General features: G+C 47.1%; 1 protein-coding gene across 4 annotated transcripts in view; it reads right to left on the bottom strand.

Moving 5' to 3' along the window:
- Positions 1–578: 578 nt before the first annotated feature.
- Positions 579–22,641, bottom strand: part of HM13 (histocompatibility minor 13) — a 41,882-nt gene continuing 19,819 nt past the window's right edge. For 2 of the 4 annotated variants that reach the window (XM_081949744.1, XM_081949746.1), the window contains 9 exons: positions 20,278–20,363; positions 17,985–18,110; positions 15,448–15,505; positions 14,130–14,213; positions 13,038–13,074; positions 11,978–12,080; positions 9,917–10,002; positions 5,216–5,427; positions 579–1,127 (listed from right to left, as the gene is read on the bottom strand). In XM_081949744.1, coding sequence (XP_081805870.1) covers positions 5,277–5,427; positions 9,917–10,002; positions 11,978–12,080; positions 13,038–13,074; positions 14,130–14,213; positions 15,448–15,505; positions 17,985–18,110; positions 20,278–20,363 — 731 coding nt within the window. In that variant the 3' untranslated portion in view covers positions 579–1,127; positions 5,216–5,276. The remainder of the gene's footprint in view (positions 1,128–5,215; positions 5,428–9,916; positions 10,003–11,977; positions 12,081–13,037; positions 13,075–14,129; positions 14,214–15,447; positions 15,506–17,984; positions 18,111–20,277; positions 20,364–22,641) is intronic. The other 2 variants (XM_081949745.1, XM_081949747.1) reach the window with 1 other exon arrangement.

Raw genomic sequence — 22,641 nt, 5'->3', positions numbered from 1 at the left:
CCCAACCCCCTGCTTAGGGAGGAAACCCTATCCCATGCCAGACAAATGGTTGTCCAATCTCTTCTTAAAAACTTCCAGTGTTGGGGCATCCATAAATTCTGGAGGCAATTTCTGTTCCAATGATTAATTGTTCTCACTGTCAGGAAGTTTCTCCTCAGTTCTAAGTTGCTTCTCTCCTTGATTAGTTTCCACCCATTGCTTCTTGTTCTGCCCTCTGGTGCCTTGGAGAATAGCTTGACTCCCTCTTCTTTGTGGCAACCCCTGAGATATTGGAAGACTGCTATCATGTCTCCCCTAGTCCTTCTTTCTCTTAAGCCAGACATACCCAGTTCCTGCAACCGTTTTTTTATTACTCTTGGTCCTAATGTTGCTTTCACAGTCATTCTATTTCTATTTGCAGGCCTTTGGATTGGGTTTTATTATTTATCAAATTTATTTGGTGACCGTCTCTTGTAACCGCTGTCCTGTTGCTGCCTCTGAAGGCCAGGAGACACCCCCCCCCCGCAGATCCAGCCGCCCCCACCCGTTCAAATACCTCCCAGGAGAGAGAATTCAGTCCCAAGAATTATCCGGTCCGGTTTGCTTCTGGCTTTCATTTTGTTTTTCCTCCTTTTAATATGAGAAGAAGCAAATCCACAATACAAAATTTAAAAATCAGCACCCAGGACCCCTCCCTCTGCCTCCCCACCCCCCAAGGCAACGAAGAAGAAGGGAAGGGGAACCGGTGTCAAAAGCTTTTCTGGGGGGCGGAGGGGAGGTGGGGTGGGGGAGAACCGTTAACTCCACACCACACACGCCACCTGCCTGCTTCCTCCCCAGGGAGGAGGGGATTCCAGGTCCAGGAAAGCAGATCTGGGCTGCCCCAAGTCCGACAGAACAGACAGACGGACGCACAGAGACACAAGCGCACCCCACATACGGCCGTGATGCCATCCAGTTGGCTTGGAAAACAAAAATGAAAACCATTTGCGATGGGGAAGGGGGTCGGAGGGAGGGGCGGGGGGGGGGGAGAAAGCCCAGCCTGGCCAGTCGCTCGCCGTTATTTCTCTTTCTTCTCAAGGTTTGTCTCTGTCACGTCTTCTTTAGCCTCTTCCTTTCCTTCCTTCGGGGTGGAGTTTTCCTCGTAGCTGGGGAGCAAGATGGAAAGGAGGGTGAGGCCGACTCCTGGCCAGGAGGGGTCATTATAGCACCCTCCCCCACCATAATCTCAATTTAGGGCATCTTAAGTGAGGTGGACTTAATTCCCAGAATTCCCCAGCCAGTATCCTTTATGTTGGGTGGCCTTCCACAGCTTAAAAAATGCTTGCTGGTGAATTCTGGAAGTCCACTCCTCTTAAATAAAGCCTGCTGGCTGGGGAATTCTGGGAGCTGAAGTCCACTCCTCTTAAAGCGGTTGAGAAAGACTAATCCAGAGTGAGGTCTCCAACATTGAGCCCCAAACCCTGAAGGAGCTGGGGGAAGACCAGGCCCACACACTCCCGCTCAAGACCCAAGGCATCACCCCCCCCTCAACAGACAGAATTCAATTCCGCCTTCTGACTGCGGCATCAAACTCACCGCTTAAAAGCCCCTTCCCCTTCCACAGTTTAACTCCCAACAAGGTTGCACAGCTTGGAGGGGAACTGGGTTAGTCTAGCGCTGATGGGAATCTGACATACAGGGAGTCTTACTTATAACCACAATTGAGCCTGTCTTACCCCATTATATGACTTTTATATACTGTTTTGCTCTCTAGCCCCATCTAGTGGCCAGAGGGACAAATATGCCCCAGCACGTGATTTTTATATACTGTTTTTGCTCTCTTATCCCATCTAGTGGCCGGAGGGATAAATACAATACAATACAATAGTAGAGTTGGAAGGGACCTTGGAGGTCTTCTAGTCCAACCCCGCCTAGACAGGAAACCCTCTACCGTTTCAGACAAATGGCTATCCAACATCTTCTTAAAGACTTCCAGTGTTGGGGCATTCACAACTTCTGGAGGCAACTTCTGTTCCACCGATCAATTGTTCTGACTGTCAGGAAATTTCTCCTCAGTTCTAAGTTGCTTCTCTCCTTGATTAGTTTCCACCCATTGCTTCTTGTTCTACCCTCAGGTGCCTTGGAGAATAGTTTGACTCCCTCTTCTTTGTGGCAACCCCTGAGATATTGACAACCCCTGAGAAATATGCACCAACATGTGATTTTTATATACTGTTTTTGCTCTCTTGTCCCATCTAGTGGCTGGAGGGGCAAATATGCACCAACATGTGATTTTTATATACTTTTTTTGCTCTCTAGCCCCATCTAGTGGCCGGAGGGATAAATATGCCCCAACACGTGATTTTTATATCCTGCTTTTGCTCTCTAGTCCCATCTAGTGGCCGGAGGGACAAATATGCTCCCACACAGAATCTTTATATGCTGTTGTTGCTCTCTATCCCCATCTAGGGGTCGGAAAGACAAAATACCAAGTCTATCGTTTGAAGCTGACCCGACCCTGTTACACATCAGCCCGCACTCTCAAAACAATTTGGAGAAGGCAGAAGCACAAAGAAAAACCCATCTTAATCTGTGGCACACGGTCCTCCAAGGACATCCCGCATTGCTGGTGAGATTTAAATGGCTTGTATTTATTAGTAGGTATATTCAGCAGTAACTCCATAATGTCTATCTTGTATTTGGTTCTCATTGGACGTATCCCTGTTTTCTCCAGTTTCACCATATCCCAGGGGTGTCCAAACTTGGGAACTTTAAGACTTGTGGACTTCAACTCCCAGAATTCCCCAGCCAGCTATGCTGCCATATCCTGTTTTTTCAATAAAACATCTACACACACGGTCTGCTTTATAGGAGGATAGGTGGGTTTAGCTGCATGTCGAGATGCACGCAGACTAACGTGTAATGGGGGCAGAACAGAGCCCTAAATTTCTGTTGCTAAACGACAGTTGTTAAATGAGGTTTGCCCCACTTTACGACCTTTCTCGCCACAGTTAAGTGAATCACTGCTATTATTCAGTGAGTAGAACAGTTGTTAAGCGAATCAGGCTTCCCCGTTGACTTGGCGTATCAGAAGGTCCCAAAAGGGAAATCACGTGACCCCGGGATTCGGCGACTGTCATAACTAGGAGCCAGTTGCTAAGTGTCTGAATTTTGATCATGTGACCAGGGGGTTGCTGCAATGGTCATAACTATGAAAAACGGTCGTAGTCTAAGATGGCTGGACTTCAACTCCCAGAATTCCCCAGCCATTTTTTTCCACTGCCGTTGCAACTTTGAACGGTCACTAAGTGAGCCGTTGTAAATCGAGGACTCCCTGTGTAGCCTGTTCCCCTCTTTTCCGACTAACCAAGTTTGTGAAAAGGGATAAGCAAGTGACAAAGATCCAAAGATTTTTCTGCGGCTCACGAGTGTCGCTTCAGCACTGGACTAGAACTGGTTACCGGTAGTCCTTGACGGAAAACTGTAATGGAGCCCGACGGTCGTAAGTCGAGGTGCTCGCTTGATCAATCTGATTTTACGACCATTTTTTTGCATGGATGGTTAAATGAACCGAGGTCGTAAAACGAACCCTGCGGTCATTCAGCGAACAACCTTGTCCATAATGGACCCGGGGGAGTGGGGGGGGGGGGTTGGCCAGGAAGCGGAGGTAAAACCCCAATTTTTGGCAAAAAAAAAACAACCCATCATAAATCAGGGTCAAAAAAATTATTTCTTTAGCGCATGGCATATCATGACGGAGTAGCCCTTTAAATTAACATTTCCTCTAGATTAGTAGAAATAAGCAAAGAGAAATGTGATTGTGTAAAACAGGGGTGTCCAAACTTTGGAACTTTAAGACTTGTGGACTTCAACTCCCAGAATTCCTCAGCCAGCATGCTGGCTGAGGAATTCTGGGAGTTGAAGTCCACAAGTCTTAAAGTTCCCAAGTTTGGACACCCCTAGTGTAAAAGCAGGAAGGAGCCCCAAAGTTGCAATTGGGAACCTGGATTCCAAAGACCTTTTGGGAGGCTTGGATATATCTTAAAATGGTTGGTAAGCGGCCAGTCGTAACTTAGGGCCACTTAGGTAATAAGTCCTCGACTTAACAACCACCATGGACCCCGACTTTTATTTGGCTAAGTGAGAAATGCATCAAGCGAGCTTTGCCCCATTTTGCGACTTTTCCTGTCACGTTGTAAAGCAAATCGCTGCCATTTTTAAATGAGTCACACGGTTGTTAAGTGAATCGGGCTTTCCCCGTTCACCTGGCTGGTCAAAATAAGGGGATTGCGTGACCGTCGTAAGGATGAGTCAGTTGCCAAGCGTCTGAACTTTGATCCCATGACCACGGGGATGCTGCAATGGTCGCAAGTGTGAAAAACAGTCGTAAGTGTGAAAAACGGTCGTAAGTGTGAAAAACGGACGTAAGTGTGAAAAATGGTCATAAGTCTTTTTTTCAGCACCATCGTAACTTCGGATGGTCACTGAATGAAGCACCATGCGCTTAAAGCCACTCACTATACATCACAACTTTGGTTTTTTCCATAATTGTTGGTCCAGATCAGCTCACACACTTTTGGTAAGAATTACAGAGAATCTCCTACGGACAATCCTCAACTTACAACAGTTCATTTAGTGACAGTTCAAAGTTACAATGGCACTGAAAAAAAGTGACTTATGATCGCTTTTCACCCTTAACCACCGTTGCAACATCCCGTGGTCAGCCAGTTACATTCGGATGCTCGACCACTGACTGGTATTTACGACGGTCGCAGTGTCCCGGTGGTCACGTCATCCCCTTTTGCGACCTTCCGACCAGCAAAGTCGACGGGGAAAAGGCCCGATTCACTTAACGTCCGCGTCACTAATTTAAGAACTGCCCTTGTTTCACTTAAAACAATATAAGGCAAGAAAAGTCGTAAAACGGGGCAAATGCGCCTCAGTTTCAGAGATAACCACATACATTTCGGGTCCCACGTTGGTCGTAACTCCAAGACAGCCCGTATTGTGCAAGATGAACAACTGCCGCAATTCACTTAACAACGGGCACAAGAAAGGTCGTAAAATGGGACAAAACCCGCTTGCTCAGCAGTGAAAATTTCATGCTGAATTGTGGTCGTAAAACGAGGACTTCCCCGTAGTTCCGTTATTAAAAGGAGAATTAAAAATAACCTCTTATTGATAAGTGGCTCCCACCATGCCACCTCCCCTTCCAGACCCCCCCACTCCGTGGGGCCCTCCGCTCCCCCCCTACCTGGCCAGAGTCTCACAGGCGGGCGGGGTCTTGCCTTGCTGGGGGGGCAGGAGAGGGGGGGCTACATGACGCTGGGACTCTGCTGGCGGCGCCTGTGGGAACAAGTCGGGCTCTGCTGCATGGAATCGGCCAAGCTGGACGGAGACCCAGAGACGTTGGGAAAATGGGTGAGCCGTGGGGTGTGGGGCAAGATTTCGGCAGAAGACTCATAGCTGCAGGAAGAGAGAGAAAGAGAGAGAGAAAGGGGGCAGGCAGGAAGGGGTGGACGGGAGAGATATAGACAAAGTGGGGAGGGGGCAAAAGAGAAAGAGAAGCTTAGGAAAAGTTGGCGAGGCATAGGCCCAGCTGGCAAAGCTGCCTACATTCCCCTTCCAGCTGCATTACCCACGGAGAAAGAGTGTGTGTGTGTGTGTGTGTGTGTGTGTGTGTGAGAAAATTGGGGTGGTCCCATGGGGTGACTTGATGACAGAATTACAGAGTTGGAAGGGACCTTGGAGGTCTTCCAGTCCAACCCCCTGCTCGAATGGAACATATGGAAAGGAATGGAATAGAATAGCATATAGAATAAAATAAAATAGAAAGAATATAAAATAAAATACGGAACGGAACATATGGAAATGGAATGGAATAGAATAATGCATTGGGAAGGCCAGTCTTGGAATATTTGCATCCAATTTTGGTCGCCACGATGTAGAAAAGATGTGGAGACTCTGGAAAGAGTGCAGAGAAGAGCAACAAAGATGATTAGGGGACTGGAGACTAAAACATATGAAGAACGGTTGCAGGAACTGGGTATGTTTAGCTTAAGAGAAAGAAGGACTGGGGGAGACATGATAGCAGTCTTCCAATATCTCAGGGGTTGCCACAAAGAAGAGGGAGTCAAGCTATTCTCCAAGGCACCTGAGGGTAGAACAAGAAGCAATGGGTGGAAACTAATCAAGGAGAGAAGCAACTTAGAACTGAGGAGAAACTTCCTGACAGTTAGAACAATTAATCAGTGGAACAGAAGTTGCCTCCAGAAGTTGTGAATGCCCCAACAATGGAAGTCTTTAAGAAGATGTTGGATAGCCATTTGTCTGAAACGGTAGAGGGTTTCCTGCCTAGGCAGGGGGTTGGACTAGAAGACCTCCAAGGTCCCTTCCAACCCTGCAATTGTATTGTATAGAATGGATCTGTATTGGAGAGGTTCAACCTTGGCCACTATTGTGGACTGCAATTCCCAGAATTCCCCAGTCCACTACAGGAGTTGAAGTACCACAGGGCTTAAAAGGCACCAAGTTTGGGCACGCCCATTCCTTGGAGGTGCTCTAGTCTGACCCTCTGCTCAAGCAGGAGACCCATACCAAGTGACTGTCCAGTCTCTTCTTAAAAATCTCCAGTGATGGAGGCCTTCTAGTGGCAAGCAGTTCCACTGGTTAATTGTCCTCACTGTTAGGAAGTTTCTCCTTAATGCCAATTTGCTCTCTCCTTGATTATTTAGAATAGAATAGAATAGAATAGAAAATACGGAATGGAACATATGGAAAGGAATGGAATAGAATATAGAAGAATAAAATAAAATAGAATAGAATATAGAATAAAATAAAATATGGAACGGAACTTATGGAATGGAATACAAAATACGGAATGGAACTATGGAAACGAATGGAATAGAATAGAATAGAATATAGAGTAAAATAAAATACGGAACGGAACATATGGAATGGAATGGAATACAAAATACGGAATGGAACTATGGAAAAGAATGGAATAGAATAGAATATAGAGTAAAATAAAATACGGAACGGAACATATGGAATGGAATGGAATAGAATACAAAATACGGAATGGAACATATGGAAAAGAATGGAACAGAATAGAACATAGAATAAAACAATATAGAATAGAAAATAAAATAAAATATGGAACGGAACATATGGAATGGAATGGAATATAGAAGAATAAAATAAAATAGAATATAGAATAAAATAAAATATGGAACGGAACATATGGAATGGAATGGAATACAAAATACGGAATGGAACATATGGAAAAGAATGGAACAGAATAGAACATAGAATAAAACAATATAGAATAGAAAATAAAATAAAATACGGAATGGAACATATGGAAAGGAATGGAATAGAATATAGAAGAATAAAATAAAATAGAATATAGAATAAAATAAAATATGGAACGGAACATATGGAATGGAATGGAATACAAAATACGGAATGGAACTATGGAAACCAATGGAATAGAATAGAATATAGAGTAAAACAAAATACGGAACGGAACATATGGAATGGAATGGAATAGAATACAAAATACGGAATTGAACATATGGAAAAGAATGGAACAGAATAGAACATAGAATAAAACAATATAGAATAGAAAATAAAATAAAATATGGAACGGAACATATGGAATGGAATGGAATGGAATGGACCTTGGAGGTCTTCTAGCCCAGCCCCCTGCTCAAACAGGAGACCCTTTCAGACAAGTGACTGTCCAGTCTTGTCTTAAAAACCTCCAGTGATGGGAGTCCCCACAACCTCTGGTGGCAAGCCGTTCCACTGGTTAATTGTCCTCTCTGTTAGGAAGTTTCTCCTTAATGCCAGGTTGCTTCTCTCCTTGATTAACTTCCATCCATTGTTTGGCAAACAGGACAGAGTTGGAAGGGACCTTGGAGGTCTTCTAGTCCATCCTCCTGCTCATCCAGGAGACCCCCATCCCATTCTGGACAAATGGCTGCCCAATCTCTTCTTAAAACCCCCCAGGGGTGGAGCCACCCACAACTCCTGGGGCCAAGTCAGAAGACCAACTGCAGTCTTCCACCCTAGAAAGAGAAACTGAGATATCTTGAAGGCCCCGTATAGATTATCAGACTAACCCAGATCCCCGTCCCATCTTAAGCCCCTCTTGGTGACCCCCCCTAAGTTCCCCTCATGGGAAGAGAATCAAAGCTTGAAGAAGACGGGACAAGAGTCCCATCTAGGCAGAAGAGCTAAGCAGAGTTGGAAGGATGATCCCTGGAGTGGAAGGCCACCACAAATCCCATGGTGCAGAGTAGATGGGGAGATAAAGGCCACCGTAAACAGAAGTTGTTGGACGAGCCAAACCCATAACGTTGCAAGATGACGAGATGGGCATCTCCATATGGTTTCTAGGAGGTGTCCCTGGTTGAAGGTGGTCCTATTGGGCCACTTCTATTAGCTCAATCTTGGGAGATTTTTAAGATAGGTGGACTTCAACTCCCAGAATCCCCCCAGGAGAAAGGAGACCGGCGGGAGGAGGTGGTGGGGAATTTCAGGGTAATGCTCAAAGCTGCACCTGTGGGACTAGTGCAGGGGTGTCCAAACTTGGCAACTTTAAGACTTGTGGACTTCAACTCCCAGAATTCCCCAGCCAGCAGAGCTGGCTGGGGAATTCTGGGAGTTGAAGTCCACAAGTCTTAAAGTTGCCAAGTTTGGACACCCCTGCACTAGTGTCTCCACTTACTACTCCACTCCCAAAAACCAAGCATCAAAGAACATCCAGAAATGTCCTGAAGAGCTTTCCTGGTGGACGTATCTCAACGGATGCCGTAACTCTTAGAAATGGGCCATGAGATGCCTGCAAGCCAACAGTCAAGCTCAGATAGCACGAAGGACCCCACAGTCCTCCTCCTCCTCCTCCTTTTCTTTCCTTCTATCACTGATGACGTTCCCTAGTTGGGTCATGAAACGTCTGCAAGAAAACCAGAGAGCACCAAGGACCCCACAGTCCTCCTCTTCCTTCCCCCCCTTGCCTCCTCCCTTTCCTCTCCTGTCTTCTTCCTCCTCCTTCTCTTTCCTAGCACTGATGACGTTCCCTAGTTGGGTCGTGAAACGTCTGCAAGAAAACCACCAAACTCAGAGAGCACCAAGGACCCCACAGTTGTCCTCCTGCTCCCCTTTCCTCCCTCGCCTCCTCCCTTTCCTCTCCTGTCTTCTTCCTCCTCCTTCTCTTTCCTAGCACTGATGACGTTCCCTAGTTCGGTCGTGAAACGTCTGCAAGAAAACCACCAAACTCAGAGAGCACCAAGGACCCCACAGTTGTCCTCCTGCTCCCCTTTCCTCCCTCGCCTCCTCCCTTTCCTCTCCTGTCTTCTTCCTCCTCCTTCTCTTTCCTAGCACTGATGACGTTCCCTAGTTGGGTGGTAAAACGTCTGCAAGAAAACCACCAAACTCAGAGAGCACCAAGGACCCCACAGTCTTCTTCCTCCTCCTCCTCCCCCATAGTCACGTGATCAAAATTCCAACGAAGGCTGCAGTCTCCCGAGGCCATGTGATTTTGGGCTCAATTGTGGTCGTAAGGCGAGGACTACCTGTATCTGGGTTTTGAGCCTGTGGGGGAGACCCTAACTCACAGAGGAGGCTACTCTCTAGGGAAGACGGCCCACCCACTTCTGTAGACTACCGGGGAGGGGGATCCTCATCTCAGCATCTACAAACACTGCATTCCCTTAACGACCGCCTAAAAGTCATAAAAAAAGAGGTTAGCCTCATGGATGAAACCACTTTAGGCCCATCCCCACTTATAACCGCTATAATGGAGAAGCTTCATTATCACCACAAAAGATCACCACATCAGCCAGATGGCTACCTCGACTTACGACTGTCGTGACATCGACAGCAGAAATTCCAGGCTCTGTTGTGGTTGTAAGTCGAGGACTTCCTGCACCACACACATTGGACTCACCTGAACAGGTCGGTCACTTCTCCTTTGACCAAGGCGACCAGAAGAGGGAAGCCGATGCACGCCGGGACCAGGTACAAGAGAGCTGGCTGGGGAAGGAAGACCAAGAGGAAACTTCTGAGCGGGAGGGGCAGGGCAGAGGGAATCAAGGCCCAGCCTGTTAAGATACACCGGTTCTGACTGAGGCTTCCCAGAGCATGAAGCAAACTCCTCGTCCGGACAAAAACCCCTTTTATTCATTGACTGTGAATTCTGCTCATTCACATCCAGCAAAGTCTTTCGAGGGAGGATTTACAGTCACAGACCTCATCTGGCTTGGAGAGCTGCCAGGCCGATCTCTGCAGAACTTGGCCAGGAGTCTCCAAACCAATTAAGCGAACTAATGGTCTCCTGCAAACTCCACTCCCTTCACCCCTCTTTTATTTCCTGGGGGGGGGGGGGCATTCACCGTCCACCAGTGGCCTTATTCCCAAATCGACCCTTGTTCTTTAGCTGTTCCCTTCGTCTGGCCACTCTGTGCATGCGCACACTGGGAACAGGCTCCAGCTGTTGTTCTGCCCCATTGATGTCTGAGTCCGAAGGCAGCTGATAACTGTCAGACGGCCCTGTCCCCCTCTCTGCCTCCAACACAGAGCCCTCATCCGAGCCTTCCCCAGACTCCAGGACTGGCCCATCTTCCTCCCCAACCTCCTCACTGTCCGAATATGCTGCCAGCTCTGCTGGCCACTGGCGGGCCACAACACCACCCCTCACTCACAGCAGCAGAGTCACTCATGACCTTCTCGTGGTCCCTGGTGGGAAGCCGTCTCCAATCTGGGTCTGTTGTAATCACAAGGCGATGGGGGTCACAGCCCAAGGTGTCTTGAGAATCTCAAACTCTCTGTGCCCAGGTGTTCCTCAGCCCTGGCCATTCCAAAGATGGGACTTCAACTCCCAGAGTTTCCCAGCCAGCCATCAAAGTCCACAACTTCTGCTCTTCTGCTACTTCTCTCTGGAAGTCCTACACTTGTCCCCCGAGTCTACTACAAGTCCTGCACTTTCACTACTTTTCTTTGGAAGTTCTCCACTCTTTCCCCAAGTCTACTACAAGTCCTGCTCTTTCACTACTTCTCTTTGGAAACCCTACACTCTTTCCCCGAGTCTACTACAAGTCCTACTCCTCCTTTACTCTCTGGAAGTCTCACTTCTTGAGAAGAGTTGTTATTTGCCTTAGACTGCTTCGGATTGTTCTAGTTTCCCAAATGAACACTTAAGCACCAACATCTCTGCCCCCAACTGCCTCTCTACTCAGTGTTTATAGCCATAGTTTGCTATAGTCCAGGGGTGTCCAAACTTGGCAACTTTAAGACTTGTGGACTTCAACTCCTAGAATTCCCCAGCCAGCTCTGCTGGCTGGGGAATTCTGGGAGTTGAAGTTCACAAGTCTTAAAGATGCCAAGTTTGGACACCCCTGCTATAGTCCTTTTTTCTCCCCAAGTTTTTTTTTTAATACAAATTATACATATTATAGGAACAAAGGGTCTTTTCATTTACATCCTCTCAATTACATTGTGCTTTTTTACATCAGTTTTGTTTTCACTTCCAGCCAGATTATTCTCTTCCATTATTTTCCAGCTTTATAGTTATTTTTTCTTAATACATAAACAATATCTTCCGTTGCCCCTTCAAAGTTACACCAAATTTTCCTTTCTTATTTTCTCCATTGGTACATGTTGCTATAAACAGCATTCCTCCTCTAATTCAATTTAAGCGTAAGAGAGCATTTCTTTCAATTTTCTTTCTACCCTTAACAATATACTATCATTTCTTTATTTCTTAATTAGTTACAGGAACAAATTCTCTTTAGTCTACTAATATAACTCTACCCAGCTGGCCTGGATAATATGACTTGTGGACTTCAACTCCCAGAATTCCTAAGCCCACTGCTGCCTTAAAGGGACACATTAACGGCACCTGTGTCTTCTCAACAGTTCTTCCCAAGATTGATTTCGTTCCTGCAAACCTGTGCAGCTCCTACAGCCTGGTCTGGGGCAGGGGGTGGTGGGGGTGGTCCATGAAGCTCACCTGAGCATGTTTGAAGACGTGCATGATGAAGATGGTCACACTGAGTCCAAAAATGTAGGCCACGAAACTGGTGTAGAAGTACGTGTGAGTGTTTTTCTTCAAACTGTCATGAAAAGCAGAGGGTGGGTGGGTTAGGACAGTCCAGAACCCAAGTACAAAAGCCACAGGTTGAGGGAATTAGGAAAAGAGACCCAAAGGGCAAAAGGTGGCCAGGGAACAACAAGAATAACAGCGTGAGAAGGGACCTCAGAGGTCCTCTAGTCCAACCCCCTGCCTGAGCAGGGAACCCTATACCCATTTCAGACTAATGGTTGCTCCATCTCTTCTTAAAAACCTCCAGTGATGAAGCACCCACAACTTCTGGAGATAAGCCATCCCACTCATCGATTGATTGATTAACAGAATACCAAGGTTGGAAGGGACCTTGGAGGTCATCTAGTCCAATCCCCGCCCAAGCAGGAGATCCTATACCAGGGCTGTCAAACTCACTGCCGGTGGGCCAAATGCATCACACAGGCTGGCCACACCCATGCCCGGTTTAGCAAAGGGGGGGGGAAGTTGTGACACGTCACGTGATGCCACGATGACAGTGCGAGTTTGACACCCCTGTCCTGCACCATTTCAGACAAATGGTTGTCCAGTCTCTTCTGAAAAACCTCCAGTGATGGAGAACCCACAACTTCTGGTGGCAAGCAGTTCCACTGGTTAATTGTCCTCACTGTTAGGTAGGTCTAAGTTGCTTCTCTCCTTGGTTAGTTTCCATCTGTTGTTTCTTGTCTGGCCTTCAGGGGCTTTGGGGAATAGCTTGACCCCCTTCCTCCTCTCTGGAGCAGCCCCTCCAATATTGGAAGATGCTCTCCTGTCTCCCCTGGTCCTTCTCTTCCCTAGACCAGCCAGGCCCAGTTCCTGCAACCTTCCATCGTAGGTTTGAGCCTCCAGCCCCCTCATCCTCTTTGTTGCTCTGATCCCAACCTTTCCTGCTCTCTGTCCTCTTAATGCTGGAAGGGTGTGTGTGTGTGTGTGTGTGTTTTCAATTGGCAAGTTGTTGCAAAGGATTTACCTGATATCAAAGCGCAAGAGAAGAGCGATGAAGATACCTGGAGGGAGAGGAAGTTGGGTAAAGTCACCCTGAATCTAACATTTTTCAGTCCAGTTTTAGAGGTCAGCTGCATAGTCTCAATCCAATGGTAGCAACCGGCCCACAGCGCCCCCTTGTGACTACAAATGCAGACACTCCTTGACTTACAAACACCACGGAGTCCAACGTTTTGGTAGTGAGGCAAGGTAAGTCAAATGAGTTTTGCCCCGATTTACGCCTTTTCCTGCTGCAGTCGCTAAGCGAATAGCTACAGTTGCTAAGTTAGTAACGTCGTTGTTAATTGAATCTGGCTTGCTCATTGACTTGGCTGCTCACGGTTGCAGAAGGAAGGAAGGAAGGAAGGAAGGAAGGAAGGAAGGAAGGAAGGAAGGAAGGAGGGAGGGAAGGAGGGAGGGAAGGAAGGAAGGAGGAAAGGAAGGAATAGAAAAGAGGGAAGGAGGGGGAAGAAGAAAGGAAGGAAGGAATGAGGAAGGGAAGAAAGAAAGAGAAAGAAAGTGTGGGAGAGAAAGAAGGAAGGACTAAGTGTGGGAGAGAAGTAAAGGAAGAAGGAAGGAAGGAGGGTGGCTGGGTGAGAAAGAAGGAAGGAAAGAAGAAAGAGAGAAAGAAGGGAGGGAGTAGAGATGAAAGAAAGAGAAAGGAAGGAAGGAAGGAGGGAAGAAAGAAAAGAAAGGAAAGGAGAGAAAGAAGGAAGGAGTGTGGTGGGAGAGAAAGAAGGAAGGAAGGAAGAATGAAAGAAAGAAAAAAAAGAAAGAGAAAGGAAGGAGGGAAGGAGCTAGGGAGGAGAGATGAAAGAAAGGAAGGAAGGAAGTGTGGGAGAGAAAGAAGGAAGGAAAGAAGGAAGGAGTGTGGGAGAGAAGGAAAGGCAGAAGTAAGGAAGAAGTGTGGTGGGAAAGAAGGAAGAAAGAAGGAAGGAAGGAAGGAAGGAAGGAAGGAAGGAAGAAAGAAAGAAAGAAAGAAAGAAAGAAAGAAAGAAAGAAAGAAAGAAAGGGACAGAGAGAAAAATAAATAAATAAATAAATAAATTTATAGCAACCCTGATAGATCTTGCCTTACCGGGAATCACAATGTCTCCCAAGCCCAGCATGGCAAAATTGTCGGCTTCCAGGCCCTTCTCCAGCAGATCTTGAGGGAAAACCACTGCAGGGGAAGAACGAGAGAGAGAGAGAGAAAGAGAGGGGATGGTTGTGAGGAAGACAAATGGAAAAACTCCCATCTCAGGAGGAGGAGGAGCCCCCCAACACTGGCACAAAAGACATCAAAGTACATTTGGTTCTGGGCTGGGAGGGGTCTTTTAGCCTTAGAAAAGTGAAAGCCCCTCGCATCTAAAGCAGGGGTCTCCAACCTTGGTCCCTTTAAGGCTGGTGGACTTCAACTCCCAGAATTCCTCAGCCAGCTGGGAGTTGAAGTCCACCAGCCTTAAAGGGACAAAGGTTTCTGGCTGAGGAATTCTGGGAGTTGAAGTCCCCCAGCCTTAAAGGGGCCAAGATTCCTGCCTGGGGAATTCTGGGAGTTGAAGTCCACCAGCCTTAAAGTGGCCAAGGTTGGAGACCCTTGCTCTAAAGTCTCAGGGAATAGGACCAGGTAGTCCTCGACCTACGACCAGTCGCTTAGTGACTCCTTGACCTTCCAGCCAAGACCCCTAAATATATTTTACGACCTGGTTTTGAAGCTGTTAAGCAAATCACGGCAGCTGCTGAGCGAACCACCCTGTCATTAAGTGAATCCAGCTCCCCCCACTGACTGTGCTCATCAGAAGTTCACTAAAGGGGATCACCTGACCCCAGGGATGCAGAGACCGTCATAAATACGAGTCAGTTGGCAAGCGGCCAAATTTGGATCATGTGACCGCGGGGATGCTGCAACGGTCGTTAAGCATGAAAAACGGTCATTTAAATCCCTTTGTTTCAGTGCCGTTGTGACCGGTCACTAAGCAAGTGGTTGTATGCTGAGGACGTCCTGTTATCTATTAATATTTTTTTTAATTTTAATATAAGGAATCCATTCTCCATTAAACAGTGTCACCTGGGTACAAACATTTTGTGCCAACAATTAAAATTTACCACCCTATTAATTATTTAATCTATTATCTTAATTTCCAACACCTTAAATGTTTGATACTATAGCATTCCTCCTCATTATTTATTTAACTAACTAACTAACTCAACAGGGTCGTTAAGTGTGAAAAACGATCATTTAATTCCCTATTTTCAGTGCCATTGTGACTTTGGTCACTAAGCGAGTGCCTGTATAGTGAGGACTCCCCCGTTATCTTGAAGGGACCCACCTAATTGGGGAGGGGCTACTAACTTCAATCGGGGATCAGCTATCCTTAAAATGTTTGGTGGGGGGGGAGGGCCCCGTAGCTACTCACGTTTGATGGGGGCTTCAAATGACTTGGCCACAGTCACCATCACGTTGGTGCCGAAGACCTTAGGAAGGGAGGAAATTAAAGAGTTAAAGAAGAGAAGTGACCGGCAGGCGGAGATCCACCAGGTGACTGCAGGACTGCCTGTTCCTACCATACTTGGGAGCTTTTGGGAGTCCAGACTTCTCGTGAAGGTTGAGGAGAGCAAGGAATGGGCCGGATGTTGAGCTACGCCGATCTACAAAAGTGGAGGTCCCCACACACCGACCGCCCTTCATGGTTCCCACGTTCCCATTCCATTCGTCCTCCCTGGCCACCATCAAATGTCTGATCCACCACCCTGTTTTCCCAGAGAAGTTGATTTTCCAAAGCCAGGTAGGCCCCTACAAAGAGCTCCTGCAAACTGTACAGGAGACAGAGAGTTCTAGTTCCGTGTGAAAGTTCTAGTTAGGCATGAAAGCCATCTGGGTGACTTTGGGCCAATCACCAGGAGACGGAGAGATCTAGTCCTGCCTTAGGCATGAAAGCCAGCTGGGTGACGTTGGGCCAATCACCAGGAGACTGGGAGTTCTAGTCCTGCCTTAGACATGAAAGCCAGCTGGGTGACTTTGGGCCAATCACCAGGAGACGGAGAGATCTAGTCCTGCCTTAGGCATGAAAGCCAGCTGGGTGACGTTGGGCCAATCACCAGGAGACGGAGAGTTCTAGTCCTGCCTTAGACATGAAAGCCAGCTGGGTGACTTTGGGCCAATCACCAGGAGACGGAGAGATCTAGTCCTGCCTTAGGCATGAAAGCCAGCTGGGTGACGTTGGGCCAATCACCAGGAGACGGAGAGATCTAGTCCTGCCTTAGGCATGAAAGCCAGCTGGGTGACGTTGGGCCAATCACCAGGAGACTGGGAGTTCTAGTCCTGCCTTAGACATGAAAGCCAGCTGGGTGACTTTGGGCCAATCACCAGGAGACGGAGAGATCTAGTCCTGCCTTAGACATGAAAGCCAGCTGGGTGACGTTGGGCCAATCACCAGGAGACGGAGAGTTCTAGTCCTGCCTTAGACATGAAAGCCAGCTGGGTGACTTTGGGCCAATCACCAGGAGACGGAGAGTTCTAGTCCTGCCTTAGACATGAAAGCCAGCTGGGTGACTTTGGGCCAATCACCAGGAGACGGAGAGATCTAGTCCTGCCTTAGGCATGAAAGCCAGCTGGGTGACTTTGGGCCAATCACCAGGAGACGGAGAGTTCTAGTCCTGCCTTAGACATGAAAGCCAGCTGGGTGACTTTGGGCCAATCACCAGGAGACGGAGAGATCTAGTCCTGCCTTAGGCATGAAAGCCAGCTGGGTGACGTTGGGCCAATCACCAGGAGACGGAGAGATCTAGTCCTGCCTTAGGCATGAAAGCCAGCTGGGTGACGTTGGGCCAATCACCAGGAGACTGGGAGTTCTAGTCCTGCCTTAGACATGAAAGCCAGCTGGGTGACTTTGGGCCAATCACCAGGAGACGGAGAGATCTAGTCCTGCCTTAGACATGAAAGCCAGCTGGGTGACGTTGGGCCAATCACCAGGAGACGGAGAGTTCTAGTCCTGCCTTAGACATGAAAGCCAGCTGGGTGACTTTGGGCCAATCACCAGGAGACGGAGAGATCTAGTCCTGCCTTAGGCATGAAAGCCAGCTGGGTGACGTTGGGCCAATCACCAGGAGACTGGGAGTTTTAGTCCTGCCTTAGGCATGAAAGCCAGCTGGGTGACTTTGGGCCAATCACCAGGAGATGGAGAGTTCTAGTCCTGCCTTAGGCATGAAAGCCAGCTGGGTGACTTTGGGCCAATCACCAGGAGACGGAGAGTTCTAGTCCTGCCTTAGACATGAAAGCCAGCTGGGTGACTTTGGGCCAATCACCAGGAGACGGAGAGTTCTAGTCCTGCCTTAGACATGAAAGCCAGCTGGGTGACTTTGGGCCAATCACCAGGAGACGGAGAGTTCTAGTCCTGCCTTAGACATGAAAGCCAGCTGGGTGACTTTGGGCCAATCACCAGGAGACGGAGAGTTCTAGTCCTGCCTTAGGCATGAAAGCCAGCTGGGTGACCTTGGGCCAATCACCAGGAGACAGTGAGTTCTAGTCCTGCCTTAGGCATAAAAGTCATCTGGGTGACCTTGGGCCAATCACCAGGAGAAGGTGAGTTCTAGTCCTGCCTTAGGCATGAAAGCCATCTGGGTGACGTTGGGCCAATCACCAGGAGACAGTGAGTTCTAGTCCTGCCTTAGGCATGAAAGTCATCTGGGTGACCTTGGGCCAATCACCAGGAGATGGCGAGTTCTAGTCCTGCCTTAGGCATGGAAGTTGGCTCAGTGACTTTGAGCCAGCCCCTCTTTCTCAGCCCACCCTACTGGGTTGTCGTTGTGAGGAAAATTCATTCCCCCCACCTTGATTTACTTATTAAAAAATAATTGTAAAAAGGCGGGACGAAAAGCTAATAAACAAGGAACTGAGTCTGTTGTCCGGAGGATCTGCTGACCCTGGGGACGGACTGCAGGGCCAGGGGCTCACCCAAAAGACATCGTAGATGAAGAGGCCTCCGAGGAGGATGCAGCCCGTGCTGACGTTGTTCAGGTGTAACAGCTCCACCCCGTTGAGAGAGAAGGCCAGGCCAAAGAGGTTGTTGGCAATCCAGTGCTGGGAAAAAGAGAAGAGCTGCCGTGAACCAGGCTTCCCCGCCCAGACCCCACGCCCTCGGTCGGACAGCAGGCCAGCCCTTTGGTTCTGCAGATCCTCCAGTCTGCGGCCGGCTCAAACTGCCCAGCCACAGAATAACAAGAGTTGGAAGGGACCCTGGAGGTCTTCTAGTCCAACCCCCCTGTTCAAGCAGGAGACTCTTACAGAATTACAGAATAACAAGAGTTGGAAGGGACCTTGGAGGTCTTCTAGTCCAGCCCCGTGCTCAAGCAGGAGACCCTTACAGAATTACAGAATAACAGAGTTGGAAGGGACCTTGGAGGTCTTCTAGTCTATCCCTCTGCTCAAGCAGGAGACCCTTACGGAATTGCAGAATAACAGAGTTGGAAGGGACCTCGGAGGTCTTCTAGTCCATCCCCCTGCTCAAGCAGGAGACCCTTATGGAATTACAGAATAACAAGAGTTGGAAGGGACCTTGGAGGTCTTCTAGTCCAGCCGCCTGCTCAAGCAGGAGACCCTTACAGAATAACAAAAGTTGGAAGGGACCTTTTTTAAGGATGTAACCCTAGGCTTGGCTTGACAATGTATATAAGCTATGATTACTTTACTGTTACTTTAAATGCTAGAGAGATGTAATTGGTTTGTTACCTCAAGCAGCCATAAGAGGGAGCCAGAATGGCTGTTAGCTCTCTCTCTCTGTTTTGTTAGAAGCTGATTTGATACTGCTCGTGAGTTACTGAGTCTTGCTATTGTTAGCTACTTTGTGTGTTAGACTGACTATTTTGATAACTGAATGACTGAACCGTGTATGACTTGGACTGTTAACCGGACTCTGAATACCTCTATATTTCTACATAGTAAACTACTATATTTTTATACTATTCAGTGTCCCTGTATGCTGGTTTGTGCGTGTTATTCCATACCACTCTCATTACGCTTCTCTGCATACTTGCTCTCCTAACGGGGAGCTTAATTACTTAACATTGGTTATGGGCCCAGAATGTACCAGACGTAGCTGAAAAGAGAGTTGGTTTTGATACGCAATACCGTATAGATAGCTGTTTAGTTTGTAAGTGTTTGGAGGTCTTCTAGTCCAACCCCCCTGCTCAAGCAGGAGACCCTTACAGAATTACAGAATAACAAGAGTTGGAAGGGACCTCGGAGGTCTTCTAGTCCAACCCCCCTGCTCAAGTAGGAGACTGTATACCATTATAGACAAATGGCTGACCAGTCTTTTCTTAAAAACCTTCAGGGATGGTGAACCCACAATTTCTGGTGGCAAACTGCTCCATTCGTTATTTCTTCTCACTGTCAAGAAGTTTCTCCTCAGTTCTAGGTTGCTTCTGTCCTTGATTAGTTTCCACTCATTGCTTTTTGTCCTGCCCTCAGGTGCTTTGGAGAATAGGTTGACTCCCTCTTCTTTGGGGCAGCCCCTCAAATACTGGAAGATGCTATCATGTCACCCCTGGTCAGGGTGAACGGTTGGAGGCTAAAACAGAAAGAACGTTTGCAGGAATGAGGTAGGTCTAACTAGACATACCTAATTCCTGCAAGTGTTCGTTATGTCAGGCCTGCAGCCATCTTTTCTTTGGGGTCTTTGGCCTGTCACACTTTCTATTCTTCTACTAGGCATTTTCTATGGTGGGGAAATGGGAGGGTGGATTGTATGGAGTGAGATGATAGGTAGCCATAACAACATTCTTTCTAGAAAGCCAAGGTCATCTTTTGTCTCTGCACCTGATCAGAACTGGATGGGTGGAAGCTGCCAGCGTGGCAGTGGGAGATTGGACCATGGGATGGACTGGTGGGTGTGAGGGGGGCAAGATCTTGAACTTTCAACTGGGTGGGGAAAACCGGGAAGCTTTCAGATTCGGGTTTTCCCAGATGTGCCAACATGACTCTCTTTAATAAATGGGAACTTTGAGGAATCCTTTGCCTCAGACTCCGATTTAATTTTGGATCCTATTTGGAATCCTGACACTTTTATGCTTTAGCCTTCAGTCCCCTGATCCTCTTTGTTGCTCTTCTCTACACTCTTTTTAGAGTCTCAACATCTTTTTTATATCGTGGCAACCCAAATTGGATGCAGGATTCCAAGTGTGGCCTTCCCAAGGCCTTATAATTAAACCTTAAACATCCCACCTGCCTCCCCAGCAGGTCGGCCTACCTTCCTCAGCAGATACCACACCCCCACGACGCTGCTCAGGACCAGGCAGACGAGATCCTTGGTGTCAAACTCGTAGTTCACAATCTCTGCAACGAGAACCATAAAACATGCCATTTTCACGGCCACTAGTGTGAGGCGATGCTGAAGCTAAAGACGAAGGAGGCACGTTAGGAAGGTGACAAAAAAAAAGAGGGATCTTGTTTACAAAGATCCCCTTGGGAGATAGATCAGAAGCCAGTGGATCCTTAAGGAAACGAAGGGAAAATGTCAGCTGAAGCAGATCAAAGGAAGTTGGGCATGAGCCCAAGAGAGCCCCCTACCCAAATCCCACCAGCAGCTGCCATACTTGTCAATCAACAAGGCGAGAGCTGCAGGTCTGTCAATCTGAAAAGAAGGGGGAGATTTTTCCACAAAGGGGGGGGGAGGGGAAGAAGTTATTATATTTGAAATATATTTATAAGTATTCAACTAAGGAGGACAATTTATTTTCATTTTTTTTCCATTCGTGGTTTTTTTAATTTTTTAATACAAATTATACATATTAAAGGAACAAAGAGGGTCTTTTCTTTTACATCCTCTCATTTACATCGTCCTTTTTTACATCATGGTTTCAGCCAAATTATTCTCATCTTTAGGATTATTTATTCTGAATACATAAGCAATGCCTTCCGTTGCCCCTTCAACGTTACGCCAACTTTTCCTTTCTTATTTTCTCCATTGGTATATTTTGCTATAAACGGCATACATTCTCTCATTCAATTTAAGCAGAGAGAGCGTTTCTTTCCAATTTTTTCTGCAATGAGCAAAATACTATTTTTTTTCTTCATTTCTTAATTGGTTACCTCACAATAACAATCTTACTACTGTTCACTTTGGTCTACTAATGCAACTCTATTCCCCTTTCTTCCTCTTTTAACCGTTTTCTCTTGGGCTCCCAAAAATTCCAGTTTTAATTCTTTCCCTTCTAAGGAGGACAAATTTGTGTATGCGTCTGTTTTGGGCTGTTGTTTTTTTCTCTCTCAACTTTTTGCGTATAGTTTTATCTATCCTGTTTTCCCGAAAATAAGACCTCCTTGGATAATAAGCCCAATCGGGCTTTTGAGCGCATGCGCTAAAATAAGCCCTCCCCAAAAAATAAGCCCTCCCTGAAAATATTGCAACACAGCAGCAGCCCTGAGGTGACCACACTCGCCGCCTCCTGCACCCCCAAAATAATAAGGCCTCCCCAAAAATAAGGCCAAGCGCTTATTTCAGGGGTCAAAAGAAAATAAGACCCTATCTTATTTTAGGAGAAACACAGTAGTTTTGTTTTTGCATTTTTCCCCCTTTTGGGGAGTTGGTATTTTAATGTTTTGAATAAAAATAAATAACAATTGAATGACAAAAATAAAAAAGAAAGCAAGGAATTTTGGGAGATGAAAGGGGTAACGTCCATCCCTCTGGTTGGTACCTGCCCATGTAATTATGGAGGACATGAGAGAACTATGGACGAGAGGATGCGTGCATTTAAAAAAGAGCATGTATATATGTATGTATGTGTATATAAAGGACCGGGCAGGAGAGAATAACTTTATTTGACCAACTGTGATTGGACACACAAGGAATTTGTCTCCGATGCTTAAGCTGTCAAGAGTACATACAACAACAAGGAGATAGGTCATATATCAAAGATCATGGTTGCAATCATTAATCATGAGAAATAACAACAATTGACCATAGATGAGAAGGATGATAGCAATACAGCCCTACTACATGGGTAAATATCCTTAGGCTTAAGACAGTGCTGTGGGAATTAGGTGCTCAGCAGAGTGATGGCACAGGGGGAACAAACTCTTTGTGTCTAATTGTTTTGGAATGCAATGTCAGATAGACAGACAGACAGATGTTGGTAGGGAGGGAGATAGCTTAGATTGGTTGGTAGGTAGGTTGAGGGAGAATGAATGGATGGAGGGATGGATAGACAGACAGACAGATGTTGGGAGGGAGGGAGATACACTATATTGCCAAAAGTATTCGCTCACCTGCCTTTCCTCGCATATGAACTGACTGTCAGTGGCATCCCATTCCTAATCCATGGGGTTCAATAGGACGTCGGTCCACCCTTGGCAGCTATAACAGCTTCAACTCTTCTGGGAAGGCCGTCCACAAGGTTCAGGAGTGTGTTGATGGGAATCTTTGACCATTCTTCCAGAAGCACATGTGTGAGATCACACACTGATGTGGGACGAGTTTACGTGGTCTCCCACTTCGTGGCTGAGTTGCTGTCGTTCCCAAACACTTCCACCTTCTTATAATGCAGCTGAGAGTTGACTGTGGGATATTTAGGAGCGAGGAAATTTCACGCCTGGATTTGTTGCCCAGGTG

This window comes from Natrix helvetica, assembly GCF_964273705.1.
Source record: "Natrix helvetica genome assembly, chromosome: 3".
In the NCBI taxonomy this organism is placed as follows: domain Eukaryota; kingdom Metazoa; phylum Chordata; class Lepidosauria; order Squamata; family Natricidae; genus Natrix; species Natrix helvetica.
This window is presented reverse-complemented; position numbering and strand designations above follow the sequence as displayed.